At 41.8% G+C, this 16,045-nt stretch overlaps 2 protein-coding genes across 5 annotated transcripts in view; one reads left to right on the forward strand and one right to left on the reverse strand.

The window, feature by feature from the left end:
* Positions 1–5,831, forward strand: part of map3k19 (mitogen-activated protein kinase kinase kinase 19) — a 28,946-nt gene extending 23,115 nt beyond the window's left edge. For all 3 annotated transcript variants that reach the window (XM_034110067.1, XM_034110068.1, XM_034110069.1), the window contains exons 10-17: positions 41–195; positions 602–636; positions 730–2,901; positions 2,987–3,091; positions 3,277–3,515; positions 4,150–4,402; positions 4,736–4,944; positions 5,142–5,831. In XM_034110067.1, the coding sequence (XP_033965958.1) occupies positions 41–195; positions 602–636; positions 730–2,901; positions 2,987–3,091; positions 3,277–3,515; positions 4,150–4,402; positions 4,736–4,944; positions 5,142–5,274 (3,301 nt within the window). In that variant the 3' untranslated portion in view covers positions 5,275–5,831. The remainder of the gene's footprint in view (positions 1–40; positions 196–601; positions 637–729; positions 2,902–2,986; positions 3,092–3,276; positions 3,516–4,149; positions 4,403–4,735; positions 4,945–5,141) is intronic.
* Positions 5,832–6,641: 810 nt separating this feature from the next.
* Positions 6,642–14,990, reverse strand: ccnt2a (cyclin T2a). 2 transcript variants are annotated; one of them, XM_034110070.2, is made up of 10 exons: positions 14,817–14,990; positions 14,065–14,146; positions 13,808–13,936; positions 13,440–13,500; positions 12,854–12,916; positions 12,313–12,358; positions 9,522–9,685; positions 9,240–9,310; positions 7,685–8,858; positions 6,642–7,537 (listed from the first exon to the last, which is right to left on the reverse strand). In XM_034110070.2, the coding sequence occupies exons 1-10, from the start codon at positions 14,972–14,974 to the stop codon at positions 7,461–7,463; spliced, it is 2,025 nt and encodes a 674-aa protein (XP_033965961.1). In that variant the 5' UTR covers positions 14,975–14,990; the 3' UTR covers positions 6,642–7,460. The 2 variants fall into 2 exon arrangements, 1 of the variants encoding a protein (XP_033965961.1); XR_004554298.2 differs by lacking the exons at positions 6,642–7,537; positions 7,685–8,858; positions 9,240–9,310 and having other exon boundaries at positions 9,596–9,685; positions 11,918–12,358.
* Positions 14,991–16,045: the final 1,055 nt, after the last annotated feature.

Raw genomic sequence — 16,045 nt, forward strand, 5'->3', positions numbered from 1 at the left:
GGCAAAAACAAAAAGTTTGATTTGGACTTTTCACTCACAGAAAGAGAACAACAAGTGTGGTGGCTGCACCCCCATCCTCCCCCAGCCTGCTGTCTGTGACAGAGCCCAGCCCGCTCAGCCAATCAGCACCCAGCATCCTGGAACCACTGCTCTGTTCCAACAGTATGATGCAGGCCAGAGCACACATCCAGAGCCGTATGTGAATGTAGTTATTTAAGCCTTGACTGATTTAATCTTTTAAGAATTACAAAGCAATACTATTTTAAAATTAGATGTTAATTCATTTGTATTATTCCTATGTTAAAATATATCCAAAAGGAAACATTGTTATATGTTGTAAATGTTATAATTAAACTTGGTGGTAGGTTTAGGATATTGTTTTTGGTTTAACTTTTGAATTAAAGGTAAATGTTGATGTTACACAATCACTGGCTATATAATGATGACACCATCTGCATTTAGATTAGCCCCCTATAAGCCTCAGTTTCAATTCAATTCTAATTGGTCTCATGGGAAAATGATGGCTCAATTTACGCCAGAAAGGAAGTTAGCAACCCTTATGCTACTCCATTCTAAATATATATTTTCTTCCTGTCTGCAGGACTGGGTTCTCAAGAAACTGAAAATGAACAAAAAGTGAGTAACAACCAAAAGCCTCCTTATATCTTGTCATACTTACATTCAATTGGTCGTCTCACAAGTCCTTACTGTCGATTTCCCTTCTTGCAGGGTCCCTTACTGTCTCTGCATCCCAGAACCCCCAAGCTGTTGGCCCCACTGGACAGCAGGCCCCGGGACATTGCTGCCCTGCCAGCACTTAAACACCACGTTCCCCTGAAGCCCATAAGCCAGAGCCCCCTTTGCTCCAGGACCCGGCTGAGGAGAGAACGGTTGTTCTGGGGAAGCCCACTGACTACTAAGGGAGGAAGTGAGGAAAGCGGGTCCGGCAGCAGCCAGAGTTCCATCGACCTGGAGGACGAGGAAGATACAAAGGATATACTAAAGCGAGCTTCGGGAGAAAGACCTCTGAAGTTTGTTGGAGAAAGATTGTTGCGGCAATTCAACAGCATGAGCGCCACCGAGGCTGATTTGGTTTGGGATAAAGGACAGCATTTTAAAGTTCAGTCAAGAATCAGTCATACTCCACTGATCCACAGATCAGTACATGACCTGGACGGAGACCCTATCAGTGATCTTGACAATGCTGAACCAGCTATAAACCCTCACTCTGAAGGCAAAGCCACCAGAAGGATTTTTACAAAGGAGACTGATGAGAGTCAGTCCTTTATGAACTATGCACAAAAAGGAGACATTGTGGACATTGAAATACCTATCAAATCAAAGTCTAAGGAGGAACATAACTATGTGGGTTGCACCCCAGAGCCTGGGACTGAGATTAGCCATAGCATAACATTTGTTATCAAGGATGACAATAGGGATGTTATTGCATACCGTGAAGGAACTTCCAAAAATGACCCAGAGCAAGTTAAACGGACAGAACGGAGAATGAAGGATTCCTGTTATGAAATAAACGGCGTAGGTAGCCCAATCATTTGTAGCAAGGATTTGACGTTAACTGCTAGCACTACCGAGGAGAAAATACAATTATTTACTTCAGCTGTAAAACTTCCTCAGTCAGACATGGATCCCAAGAAAGATGAGAAGATGTTGAAAGCCTTAAAGCCCGTCCGAAACAAGGACAGAAGAAGTAGCACAAACAGTGAAATGAGAGAAAACATTCAAACGAACCAGCAGTCCTTCAACATGGTAGCGCGCAAAGAGCGAAGCATCCTCAATCGGAATAAGTCCACAAGTAATCTGAAGAACTCCTCACTTTCTGCACAAGGTAAAGATAAAACAAGGAAAAGCCCAGAGCTAATTATTGGCGGAGAGACTGTCATAAAAGGGAAGTCAAAGCTTAAAGTTGCATGTTCTAACAATGGCACCATATCACCTAGGAAGAAGCTTAATGATCAGAGCAAAAGACCAAATCCTGAGAAGATGAACAGCAACAGAATTCCACCAGTTAGGGAGGTGAAGACCATCTGGCAGTTAAAGAGACCCAGTCTAGCAGGCAAACCAAGGTCTAAATCTGCCATGGATTTCATCACCTACAAAGACATGTTTAAGCAGATCCATAGTGGGGATGAAGGACTAGCCATCTACGAGATGTTTGCTGGTCCCGTCTATGATAACCTTCGAGTTTCTAGCTCCTGTGAGAAAGTCAAGGACAGACAAGTGCAGTCTGCTCCATCCAAGAGGACGCCACAGTGGCATAAAGTCAAACACAGAACATCGAAACAAGCACAGAGGAGAAGTCCGGGGGAGAGCATCGTTATTTCAGCTAAAGGCAAACCAAAACATGCATCCTCTAGGGTGAAACATCTCCACACACCTGTGCCAAGAAAAGTTATTCCGAAAAATAAGAATATGCCTGTATCAGAAGGACTCAAAGAAGCTGAACTATCTAAGGATGATGACATTTTCCGTGGTAGTGTTCAAGAAACCATTTTGTCTACGATCGAGGAAGCTCTTTCTCGACATGGGTCTGAAATAGTCAAATCTGATGAGAACACATTGACCAAGCCAAGAGCTTTATCTCATTATACTCACCCCCACATGAATATGCAAGAAATAGAAAACCCAAACCGACCAGTTTCTGAGCCTGTGTTATCTCAAAGCCCCCAACAGGCAAAGGTCCAAACCTGGGCTTCTTCCAGCAGTGGTGACCACACCATTGTGTCACCAGTTTACAAGAAGTTTCTGGATGAGGTGGGGGACGGGCCACTTACAGATGACCTGCTGCAATGTCTGGCTGAGGAGCTGATCTCATTGGACGAGAGAGATGTATACATAGAACCTGAGAGCTTGGAATCGGATGGAGAAATCAATTCTATATCAGTAAGAAAAACATAAAAGATAGATTATCAAGTTCATGAGTAACCTTCTCATAAATTAAATATTCATTATCTGTTTTTAATTGCAGGTAAATACCCCAGACAGTGGTGCTCTGCTTGGCTCTGTGTTGGTTGTAGATGACGCGATCACATGGACAAAAGGTGAAGTACTCGGCAGGGGAGCCTATGGGACAGTAAGTATGGACTAACACAGTTAGGCAATACAATAATGACACAGTACAACACCACCCTAAGATATTAACTATTCACACAACCATGCAATCTATATTAATAGTTGAAAAATACTCAAAGCAGTATATGTCCCACTGCAGACATTGATGCTCCAGTAACCCTGCCGACCACTGCTTCTTCTTCCCAGGTGTACTGCGGCCTGACCAGCCAGGGCCAGCTGATAGCTGTGAAGCAGGTGAGCCTTGATTCCTCTGACCCAGATGCTGCCAAGACAGAGTACATTCGTCTGCAGGGGGAGGTGGAGCTGCTTAAAACTCTAAGACACACCAACATTGTGGGTTTCCTGGGTACCTCACTCCAACAGCATGTGGTTTCCATATTTATGGAATACATCCCAGGAGGATCCATCGCCAGCATCCTTCACAGGTTAGTTATTCACAAGTCACAACCACCTACAACTTACCCAGGAATGTGTTGCAAGAATAATTTGGGAATATTTCTCCCAAAAATTTACATTAAATTACTAACCCTGTATATCCATTGATATTTGAGGAAAGCTTTTGTGTTACTCCCATGCCACCATGGTTTACTAAGAATCTTGGTGTACAACAAATTGGTGTATTTAAGAAATAGCGTTAAAACAGTAAAGGTTCAGTAAAATGTCATATATTTGGAACGAAGTGAGCACAACTGTATACATGAGACTATACTGAAAGGGTTGTGTGACCGTTTGCAGACGGAAGTTTAGTTATGTTTAAGTTTAAGTATAGTTTTGTGTTGTTGGATGCGCCCCCATATACTGGAATTCATCAATAATTGTTCAGTTTTTGGATTCTTTGTTTACCATTGAGGCATACAAGAACAGTTTTCTTCAAGAACTCAACACACGTTAAGTAATTGATATACCATTGATCATTTTGGGGTGATGTATCCCTTAGAAACATCAAAATCAGAGAATTCAAGAATGGTCTAATATATTTAATTTATATAGCGCTTCTCATCTGCCAAGACAAATCTCGAAGTGCTGTTACTAACCTTCAACACCACTTGCTGTCTTCAGGTTTGGTCCTCTGCCAGAGCGTGTCCTGGCCTTGTACACACATCAGATTCTGGAAGGGGTGGCCTACCTTCATCTGAACTGGGTGATTCATCGTGACTTGAAGGGAAACAACATCATGCTGATGCCCACTGGTGTCATCAAGCTCATCGACTTTGGCTGTGCGCGTCGTCTCAGCTGCCTGAACCACACCGCTAGCAACAGTGGAGATCTGCTGAAGTCTGTCCATGGCACACCTTACTGGATGGCACCAGAGGTAGATTCAGAGATTATTTGGGATGTCTTCTAATATGTAAAGATGGTGTTATTTTTTCTTCGACTGCTTTTCTTGGCAAGACGAGCATAGCATTCAAGTGCTAAAATCTGCACCAGTTAGGCTACCACTACCCGGATTTGGCCAGGTCCTATGCCCTAACTAACCAATGGGCTTTTCTGGGTCATTGCCTTGTATGCAGGGTTACTCTGGCCAAAAAAAACTATCAGATTTATAATCATGCTTGGAAATGCTTTCTTTCTTTTTTTTTCAAAGTTCGAATTACTTTATTTTCAGCAAATATCAATTTGCCTTTTTAATCTTTCCACTCCTTAGGTTATCAATGAGACAGGATATGGCAGAAAGTCTGATATATGGAGTGTGGGTTGCACAGTGTTTGAGATGGCCACAGGAAAACCACCACTGGCTCATATGGACAAGATGGCTGCCTTGTTCTACATAGGGGCTAAAAGAGGGGTGATGCCCTCCTTACCAGATGGGTTTTCGGATAACGCAAAGGATTTTGTACAAATCAGCTTGACAAGGTGAGAGCTTTTGTCATCCCTGGTCTGTGTGAACTGTTACTGTCATACACCTATACATACTATTTCAAACTATAATATTAAACGTACAGTGCTTATAAAGAGTTTTGAACTAATAGTTTAAAACCTAAGCCTAATTTTCTACTTTGAGCCATTTATTGGAATCATTTTGGTTATCTTGATTTGTTTTCTCTCAACAGCGACCAGAGACTACGGCCATCTGCAGACCAGTTGCTGAAGCATTCATTCATCCCCCAAAATAAGTTTGGGGCGAACTCCTGGGAGAAGCAGAAAAAAAGCTGCTGTGGTCACCCAGAGGGTCTGTGCGGCTAACAAGTTACATCTCCAAGAGAATGTTAAGTTCAAGGACACATTTTGATGATTTCATTTGAAATGATGAATCAAATTATTAAGCATTCTTTTGCGTCCCTTAGAGGGCTAGACACCAACCCCATTGATGCACTAGTAGTGTGTTTGAGCATTGGGCTTATGGTCATTGTATTCTTAAAATGTTAAGAAACATGAGAATCACTTTGAACCATTTCACTTTTGCCTAATCGAACATATATAATGTGAACAGACAGATACAATGTTTTTTTTACCGATTTTGTAGATTTTCTATAGAAATCTCGTGTGCCAATCATATAAATGCCTTAATTTAAAATGTATACAATGCAACTCTCAGCTGCCTGTCACACACTAATCTATATTGCTGCATCATTTTCAAAAGCTAGTTCTGAGTTATTGAGGAATCAATGTGTAGAGTTTGCTAATGCATCAACTAACCCACATTAACTTATTGCTAGAACAACGTGAATCAAACATGTTTATTTTCTTCGCAACCGTAGTAACATTGTTATATGCAAAATAAAACGACAACAACCAGGGTTTATACTGTGTCAGGGTAATGGCAACTTTGAAGTTTATTCATAATATTGAAATGAAAATGAGAAAAAAGGACGAGGGGGGGGTTATGCTTATTTGTCCTCAACTGCTTTGCTGTGTGCCCTAAATCCCTAACGGTACGACCAATCCAGCCTTGAGTACTTTGCACAAAGAGACCAAGTGAAAAACAGAAGGGGTCAAGATTTGAGAACATTGCAGAGTTTAATGTATGAAACTGAAGACATGTTCGGACAGGCACATGGCTGTAAATGTCAATTTAACCAATTGGATGAAGACAAAACCTAGTTGGGGTGTTAACATTGCAGATGCCAAAATATCCAGCAGTTATTGGTTGCATAAGGCCAATTGGTCCCGGTTCGATTGTTTTTTTTCTATATAGTACCATGTTATTGGCTGATTGAATCATACTTACATGTATCCCATTTAAGGGCTGACATCTAAAGGCTACAGCTTCACGTCATGAAATTATGTGATACACTTCAAAGTAAAAAGGGTTATGTAAACTTAAATAGCACACTACTACTGTCTTTGTCAGTTGTTTGTCTTTTTGAGGCACAACCTTTGGCATCCAGCTTAAAGGTCTACTTATAGGTAAAGAAAAAAAAATGTTTTTGGTAGAAATTGCATCACTGATGTTATAATAAGTAGGTGTTGGATGTGCCTGTGTCACTGAGGGCATCAACTGATATTCCCTGTGATGAAGCGTAGTACAGCTCCCCCTTCAGGAAGGTGTAAGAAGCACACGCCACTGGGACGCTGCAATCATTCACCAGATGACACCCAATCCGTTGATCAACAAAATAAAAGTATTTTATAGGTATTATAGTTATCTTGTTATACTTACAAGCAGCTCCAAACCTGAGTAGTCATATTTTTTTCTTTAAACATACAAAAACGTATGTACATTTATCTCCACTTTCTGTAAACAGCAAGTACGTATTCTCCTTTTAAATCCCTTTGATGATTGAAACATGCAAATCATACGCACAGTACTAAAGTATAAAAAAGAAATCAAGACAAGAAAGAGATTGAGGAGATGAAAATTCACACTTAAAAAATAAAAGTTGCATCCATCAACAGTATTAATTGGAAGGCCAGCCAACATAACTTGAACTCCTCTCCAGCTGGTCACTGCCTTCCTACATACAACCGCAGAAATGGGATTCAATTAAATGAATCATTAAAAAAAAGAAGGAAGAAAGAGCACCTTAAGTGCCTCTTATAGTACTTTTTCCCATACTGAGATCTGAAATGCAGGGAAGTACTTTCCCCTCGATGAAAACGCACACATTCACCCAACTTTGCACATTCCGAGACTCATTTGAGGAAGGAGAACCAAGCAGCAATTCAACACTAACAGAAAGAAAGGACTGAGCATTAGGGCCCAGAGATCTGACGGTCAGGAAGCATAATCTTTTTCATTTTTCTTGTCTTAGAAATTGAGAGGTCCAACAATACTTATCTTTTTTTTTTTGCAGATACGCATTTCTGCCATTCAGTAAAGGGTTTATCATGACATAAAGAGTTATTTTTCACAGGGCACTTAACAGGGAGCATAGTCTTCATAGTCTGAGCTGTGGGTAGTTTGGGCCATGGCTGCAGAGAGGGGTCTCTCAGTGTCTCTGCTCTCCCACTTCATGTGGCGATTCACTAGGAGGAGGAGGGTACTGCTGAGAGGTCCGCAGCCCACCTGGGTGTGACAGGAAGGGAGGAGGAGAAACAAGAATAAGGAGGAGGGAGGGGGGAGGTTAGCCATAGAGCTGCAAGCCAGACGAGACACACTGCAGTACAGGAGAGGAGCAAGGAGGAGAAAAGGGGAAAGAAAAATATGTAGTACCTGCAGCAACTGTGCCACCCTTGGAGTTTTTGCTCACTTTGGAGCATGAGGTGGAGAATGAGGAGAGAGGGTGGTGGTTGTGGCCGGCCTCGGGGTACGCCCTCTTGCGCGATGAGGAAGACAGGGATCCTGGAGGAGCGAGTATGGGCCCTTCCATGCCCGGCAGCCCCCGTAGCGGGCCTCCCCCGCCATTCCCGCTGTGTGTGTGAGGATGACTGTGCTTGTGGTGGCGATGGAGGTGATCTGCTACACGGTGCTGTTTCTCCTTAATCACCAGAGGGCTGGAATGTTTGCTCTTGTTGTTGTTGTTGGCCGCCATGCCTTCGTCCGATGAGCTGTGGCGCTCCGATGAGACTTTTATCTTCATCTTGAGCTCGTCTTTGCTTGGCAGTCCGCCTTTGTCCAGCTGGTAGCCCCCGCCAGACCCGGGGACAGCCAGGCGGAGCTTGAGTGAGCCTTTGTCCCGCTTGTCACTATGATGACGTCTTTCTTGCCCTGAAGTTGAGGAGGGGGCTTTAATTTTCATCGGGGAGGCAGTGGTGCCTCCACCAACACCGTGGGATGTTTGGTGGGGCTGTGAATGTTTTCTATGGTCTACTTGGCTCGCGGGTGCATAGGTAGATGAGGAGGAAGATAACATGTCCCCCCTCCCGTCACAATCCATTATTCCTCCATGCTGTTCCTGGCTGCGTTTATGCCCCGAGACAGTCTGCTCTGCTGCTTGTTTCTCTCTGTATCTGTCCAGAGACAGCTTCTGAGCTGGAGACGGTTGTGGTGGAGGAGGCTGGCCTCCTTTTTGTTCCTGTTTGACAGGTATGAAGTCCAGTGTTTTATCAGTCCTGTATACCGGCGCATTAAGAAGCAGGGAGGGCTCTTGCAGAGGGATGCTGAGGGGTTCCTGTTTTATACTGGAGGTAGCATACCCTGCTTGGCTCTGGTTACCCAGGGGCCACTCGCTGTGGCTGGCTGGGTTGTATGAGCCAGCCAAGGATTCCAGAGACAGGGGTCCATCCCCGGAGGGGCCAGACATGAAGGCAGCGCCCGCCTTGGAAAAACTTGGGTTGCAGGAGCCACCAGGGAGTGATGCATCATCTTGGAGCATGGAAGGCCCGGCAAAGGAGTTGTCATTCAACGATGTGCCGTCACCCTTTGGCTTTTTGGCAGCTTGTGTTGCCTAGGGGACAGAAAGAGATTTGTGATGCTGTTGAGCATTTGTTTTCCCCAACAGTAAGCTCTCAAAATGGGATTTAACAGTGGGACAAACATTTGTATGTAATGCTTTGCTACTACCTAGTATTGCAGCATTGCCAGACTTTTGAACTGTTTCATAACTGAGTATGGTGCTGTCAGCTAGTTGGCCACGATCTTTGACAGGCCGATCAGTTTCATATTTCCCTTTTTATTTTATTTTACTAAATATAGAAAGATCATATGGAATCAACAAAAAAATCGGAATCTACAGTTCCGACTCGTCAGAAATCACAAACAGCCGAGAAAATGACCATAATTCATGTTAACCTTGAAATGCAGGAAATCGAGCAGCAATGTCTCTTACCCTCCAGTTGCGAATCCTCTTTAACCGGCTGGGCGTCTTCTCCAGAATCTGCAGAAACTCGTGGGTCAACTCTGAAAGTAAAGACATGCATGTTGTCATTAAATCACCACAAATTCTGCTGATACAACGCAACTTCCCCTTCTCTCATTTTAACCATTGGAAAATATGCGAGTACTATGACCTTCACCCTAGATATAAGAGGGCAGATATAAGAACTTGGTGCAGGGTAAATGTATCCACAGAAATGCATTATGGTAAAGCAAAAAATTAATTCAATCTCACCATCAAGAAGCTCGAGGGTGACCGAGTTGTCCACATACTCCCACCAGTGTTTCCCATCAGTGGAAACTGGGATCTCCCAGTTTGACCACTTACAGGCCAGGTGGATGCACACACAGGAGATCACTGTGGGTTTGTACTGGAGGCAGAACGTAGTGAGGTGTAGACTGCATAATGTGTGAGGGTATGCGCAAGTGATGAGAGGGGGGGGGGGGGGGGGGGTGTGTTCATGAAAGAAATGTGAGGGTGTGGAATGTGGAGTGAGTTCAGGTCAGGCGATATCCCGAATGGTCCCGCATATGTAGAAAAGAGAAAAGAAAAAACAAGAGGGAGCGGACCGTTTTAATTTACTGTAGGCATTGCTTGCAAATGATAAGCTTTTATTGGCTCAAGATCATACAATGTAAAATGTAATTTAACAGTTTATCGTGTGAAACAGAGATCAAAATTAAGGCTGCACGATTTGGAGAATGAGTTTATTGCGATTATTTGTACTGATATTGCAAATGGGATACGATTTGTGAAATGTTTAAACATTATTCACATTATTATTGAGTAGTATAACATGATCTGTTGTGAATTCTCGCGAGAACTGCAATACACAATTCAAAACGAAATCTTTTCACATATTTTATTACCAAATATAGTGCTTTATTTCTATATTAAGCTAGTCCTTATTGCAATTTAAAAAAATGGTGCAGCCCTAGTCACAATACAGATGACATTTCCCCTAATTTTATAATTCATGCAGGCACATCATACATTGTGTCATGTGTCAATTTATGCTTCAAAGAACCTGGCTTGGTTAAATGTTAGGACATAAAAACAGAAGTGGAAGGGGGCCACGTGTAGTGGCTGAGTGCAGCCCTATTGTGAAACACTGAAACCAGAGGCCACCCATGTGACGGTTACATCATTTCACTGTTAACTGGCGAGGGGCTGCTCCTACAACCCTCTCTGTATGGCTGTGTTGAAAGGGATAAACCTAGTGGGCCCTCCAGATCAATGGATAGAACGCGGCACCAATACTGACACTGTTAGGGCTAAACTGAAGCGCAGGCATGGTTTCAACACTGAACCTTCTTGATTAAAAGTTAGAGATAATCCTAATCTAACTATGACTCAAAGGGAATGGAACCATCATTTATAAAGTGTAACTTTATATTGCAAGCGTGAAGGGAATGCACAAATGAGTCCTAAAACCACAAATGAGTCAGCATTTTAGCAATTTCAATTCTTGAAGTAATTTGATAAGTCAGTAAATACACCACACGTGAATTCCGGGAGCTTTTACGCGTCTTAAAACCAGTGATTGCTAAGAAAGTGGCTAAATAAAACTACTAGATGTCACGCCGAGACAAATCCACCTTTTTTTTGGTTGCAGTGGTGACGTGAACTGCGACCGTGTTGTCGTTTGTTAATTGCCTCATGTTAGTTATTTGCTTCTGGCGATAAGATTAACAATTCAATATGTGGAAATTATCCTGCTAAACAAAACATGTTTATTTTCCGCAAAATTCCATAATCCAATGGCAAATCTCAATGCTTTTTCGATAGAGCCTTTGCGATGCTAATTTCCGGGTTGGGCTACGGCCTATTTGACTCACAATTGACTCGTTAAACAAAGTCATAACACATCAAAAGGAACAAATAAATAAAGACAAATGACCCTTGTATAATAAAGCCAACATTTCAACAATCTAAGTCTTGAAAGCTAAACAATTATTTTAAGGATGAAAGTTGCTCACAATCAAGAGAGCTAGATGGTAACCTTGCCTGTAAAACAAGTACAATGTCTGGAGTCTGGGCTGTCAGATTACAGCAGCGTTTTTAGAACAAAGCTAACAGTCACGGCAGACATTACAAAGAAAAGTTTAAACTCAAATCAATTTAGACATCTTAAATCTTTCACAACAAAAGTGATGATTCTTCTTGACTCAATTCCAAAAAAATATGTATTAACTTTTTGTAAATTGCACTCATAAGTAAGTACTAGCTTGGTGTAAAATTGCAAACATGATTCAGTCAGCTTCCAGACATTGTCAATTGATTTCAAGACATTACGAGTTAATTACATTAATGCAAAATTACTTTTCACAACTGTAAAATATAAACAAACCCGTTAAGGACCCAGTTTTAATACTAAAATACATTTTGATAATCATAAAAAAATTGACTTTGATCAGTCTGAGAGATAAACAATTGACATGCCAGCCATTAAATATTGTCTAGGTCCTTAATGGGTTGTGGTAATATTTTTGTCACATGTTTTACATGAGCTTTATGTATTTTGAAAATCTGGGAAAAGTATGTGCAATATGAAAAAAATTGCAGGATAATGCATTTTTTACAAATGGATATGAAAAATAACATTTTAAGAATTAATTTGTGGTACTTACCGGGTGGACCTCTACGAGAAATGTTTACATCTCTGAAATCTTTAGCTGCTATTCAGGCTACCAAAGTGTCTTTCTCTTAGAATTATGCACTTTTTCGCAACCGAACAAACATGTGGGTTTCAAGTGCACCACTACACTTCACACCTTGCATTCAACCCATCTGTGCCAACACGTGGTCCCTTGTACAATACACCGCACTGCGACTGGGGCCGGTAACGCTACGAGCCACCCTGTCCCGCTCCCTGTGAACGAGGGAGGGGAGCCGAGGGGAGGAGGCAAGCATCCCAACAACCACCAGCGCTATTAGGGCCCGTTGGACACTGAAAGGGTACCCTGCATTACAGGAAGCTATGGTGTGCAGTCAAAGTGCAACAAAGGAGGGGCAGGATAACAACCTGTTGGTAGCCATGAAATAGGAAGTCTGTGCCAGATCCTTGCTTGCTGTAAGAGAGGGAAAGAAAAATAGGAAAACAGGGGAGGGGAAAATAAAAGGATTAATATTTCTGCAAGACGGAGCATGACATTAACATTGGGTCAGGAACTGAATGTTTCAAAGCACTGATTAAGACAAGGCCAAGACTGAAAACAATACTACCAACACACAACTGCTACAATAAAGAAGCAACTGGAAGATGTTAAGCCAAAGGACTTTGTTGACCTTGTCCAACTTCACCAATATTTACAGGAGATAGTTCCTCGGACACAGAATGAAATGGCAAAACAAGAAATAAAGAATTTCAGTCTTGGCCCAATAAGTGCATGTCAATGTTGTCGTCTATGTGCTGTGTCATATTCAAATGTCGTGAAAAGAGCAAGGTGTGTGTGTGGTCATGTAACCATTAAATCAGCAAGGGTTTCAATCCCCCTCCCCACCCACATTTGAGGTGGGACAAAAAAAGAGCAGAGGGCACAAAGAGCAAAGAAGGAAGCCTCTACCTCGCACTAGCTGGGAACATTTCACCACATCAGTGTGTGGGTGATCAATAGTAATTTCAAAGCCTGGAACAAAATACATGACAGGTGAGTTCAACACAGAGACAGTTGGGAGGTGACATGTCATTTTATGATTTAACAAACACACCTAGGGATCCATTTAGGAGTATCAATTTGGATTTGGATAGATATCTTTATGTTCAATATGAATAGTGAAACTTGATGCTCATATATAGATTTGAAGAATAGATGTCATGAGCTCCAGCAGCGTTGACTCTGGCACCCACATGTATAGGTATTGAAGGTAATGGAGATATAAATACAAATCATGTGCAAAATTGCAAAAAGACTAATGCTAAAGTGGCAAAGATAAAATGACATGTCACCTTTACATGATTTCTTGAAAATATGTATATGACAAGATACCCATACAGCAGCTGATAAAACATTTCACTCAACAGGCTGTGATGAATAAATTCAACAGTGATCAATAGCACTACTCCCTTATTGATAAGCCAAAGATAATGATTATGATAAAACAAAACGCTATCTCTCTCTCAAGTCATCCACTCCAGTCACCACTACTTACCCAGGGTCTGCAGCACTATGGATTCAAGTATCACCAGCTCTTGAGCTTGCTGGAGGTATGCCTAAAGTTTGATAGACAGTCATTACAACACAATTGTAATGAGTCTATTAATCTATCCCACTAACTAATTTCAAATGGCCAAAAACTCAGAGGCACATTTTACTTTTAATGTAGGCCTTGTAAGGTGTATGGTACACACCAACAGCCGGCCAGGGCATTCAAGTTAAGGCTCTCAGTAGAGGGCAAGGGACTTTGGTACAGCCAGCATCACATAAGGAAACCATGACCACTGTGAGAACTGGGAAGTCACATGTAGAAAAAGGGAAAAATACTTTCAACCATACAATGTGAGATCACCCTGAACTTACATTACTCTTTGTGTCTAGAGGCGATTCTTGGGGATTGAGGCAAGCATGTGCCACTTTGATCACATGTTCGAGTTTCCGAGGTTGCTCTTCCACTTTTGCGGCCAAGAATAAGGTGGTTGGTGAGATTATCTGCACAGAAGCATCAAGATATTTCAATATAATATCCAATACCTCTCGGTGCAATGTATGTAACAATATATCCAACATGTGGTACTAGGTTACAGGTCAATAGCAGTGTTATATAACTTGATACTTACATTCCTGTGGAATTTGGTGAAGGAGTGGTTCATATAAAATCTATGCATGTAAACAATGGCTGTATTTATTGTTAGTTGGGAGCTGGAGAGTTGGTCAAGGGAAATGTTTTAACTTTCACTGGGTTAAAACCATGCTGACAATAACAAAATGAACACTTTACCTATATGCAATTATATCAGGTAAAAACACGTATCATGTGGCAACGTATTATAATTAGACACATGTTTTAAAAGAGTTAAGGTTAATTAGAGACAAGTAAACAGTTGACCAACCGACACTGTACATCAAGCTAGCTTACTGGCTTAATGATAGCAACTGTGGTACATATAAGTACATAGAGAAGGCAAATTAGCCTACTTCAAACTTAAACTTGCGTCATAAATAACACATGCCATTATTTAATTAACAGCGATCGACCGGACCGAATAATAAATGCATTCAGTGGACCAGGAGCTAGCAACAGCTGCAAACTCGCCTAATGGCCTTTAGACGTCAAACCACAGCTAGCTAGGTAGCCTGCTATATTAGCGCATAGCTAACATTACACATAAACACATGGGATCGAGATTCCAGGTTTACAAAATATAACATAAGTAAAAAAAGCACAGAACACACACGTTGACAAGTTACAAACGTTGCTCCATTTACTCAGCAGTCAGTTTTAAATTAGCTAATGCTATCTGGGCCCGCTGAAACGGTTAGCGCCATGTCCGATACCTCCAGTCCAGAAAACGTTGTTTACAAAGGATACACGTTGAGTCTCTGACCCATATCTTGGATCAGATTTGCCGCTTGTTGCCGGTAGGAGAGCTCTCGGTCTGGTTCGACTCCACATCGACGGGACGGCGTTGTTTCGAGCTGTTCCCGGGTAAAAAACCATTTCGACGAGGATCCCCGGCACGCCGCCATTACTCTCCAACATTGGGCATCGAGAAAGCGGATGTGACGTTGGTGTCGCACAGGAAAACACGATTTATGATGGTGAGCCGTGCACATTTGAAAATATCCTGATGCTGTTTGTTTTCTTTTATTAAATGATTGTTCATCTACTGATTTAAAACTGTTACACAATACGGGTATGGTGATGCCAATTAATTTCATAGTATTGAACATGGGTGACCCAATAACCTCCATAATAAATGATTAACTAAGTCCACAGTCCACAACCCTGATTCAGAATATGATAACCTATGCTAATTTAAGAGATTCAATTCCTATGCATATATCTAATAAGTGGGCCAAAAGATAGGCATATATTCGAAGTTGAGTCTTTCCCACACGAAGTCAGTTGGTGGAAGTCTGATTTATTTTTCCCTCTGCTGTAAAATCAATTTAGCTTCAAAGGGGAATAATGAGGCAGGTGGACTCAATTTTGTGGTGGTGAAATGGCAAAAAAAGATAGAATAAGTACTCTTGGGGCTGAGTTTATATTAGCCAGAGAAAGGGAACGTTTTCCTAACTTCCTTTGAAGTTTAGCAAATTAAAGGTGGGGTAGGTAATTTTGGAGAAACCAGCTCGAGTGTGCTAGAATTTGAAAATATACAGCTGGAACAAATCTGCCACTTCCTTACAGAGCCCCTCCTAGTGTTAATTTCGTTGACTAAAAATATGACGAAATATGTTTGTCAACGACCTTTTTTTCCATGACGAAAACGAGATGATGACGAGCCGGCACCGACGGCAGTAAACAACTGTAACGAAATCATCATGCAATATCGTTGACGAAAAGTGACGAGACGAAAATGTAGTTTACTAAATAAAAACTATGCCAAAATCGCTCTTTACTTTCGTTGATGAAATATTATCAAAGATAACAGGCTTGTTTGTGAAAGTTGACGAGAATAGCCGATCGCAGCCGGGGGAGGTCTCAAAAAGCTTGCCTGAAGTAGGACAGCGCGGAGTCGGCTTCTTCTTCTTCTTCTTCTTCTTCTTCTTCTTCTTCTTCTTCTTCTTCTTCTTCTTCTTCTTCTTCTTCTTCTT

This window comes from Pseudochaenichthys georgianus, chromosome 21 (genome assembly GCF_902827115.2).
Source record: "Pseudochaenichthys georgianus chromosome 21, fPseGeo1.2, whole genome shotgun sequence".
Taxonomy (NCBI): Eukaryota; Metazoa; Chordata; class Actinopteri; order Perciformes; family Channichthyidae; genus Pseudochaenichthys; species Pseudochaenichthys georgianus.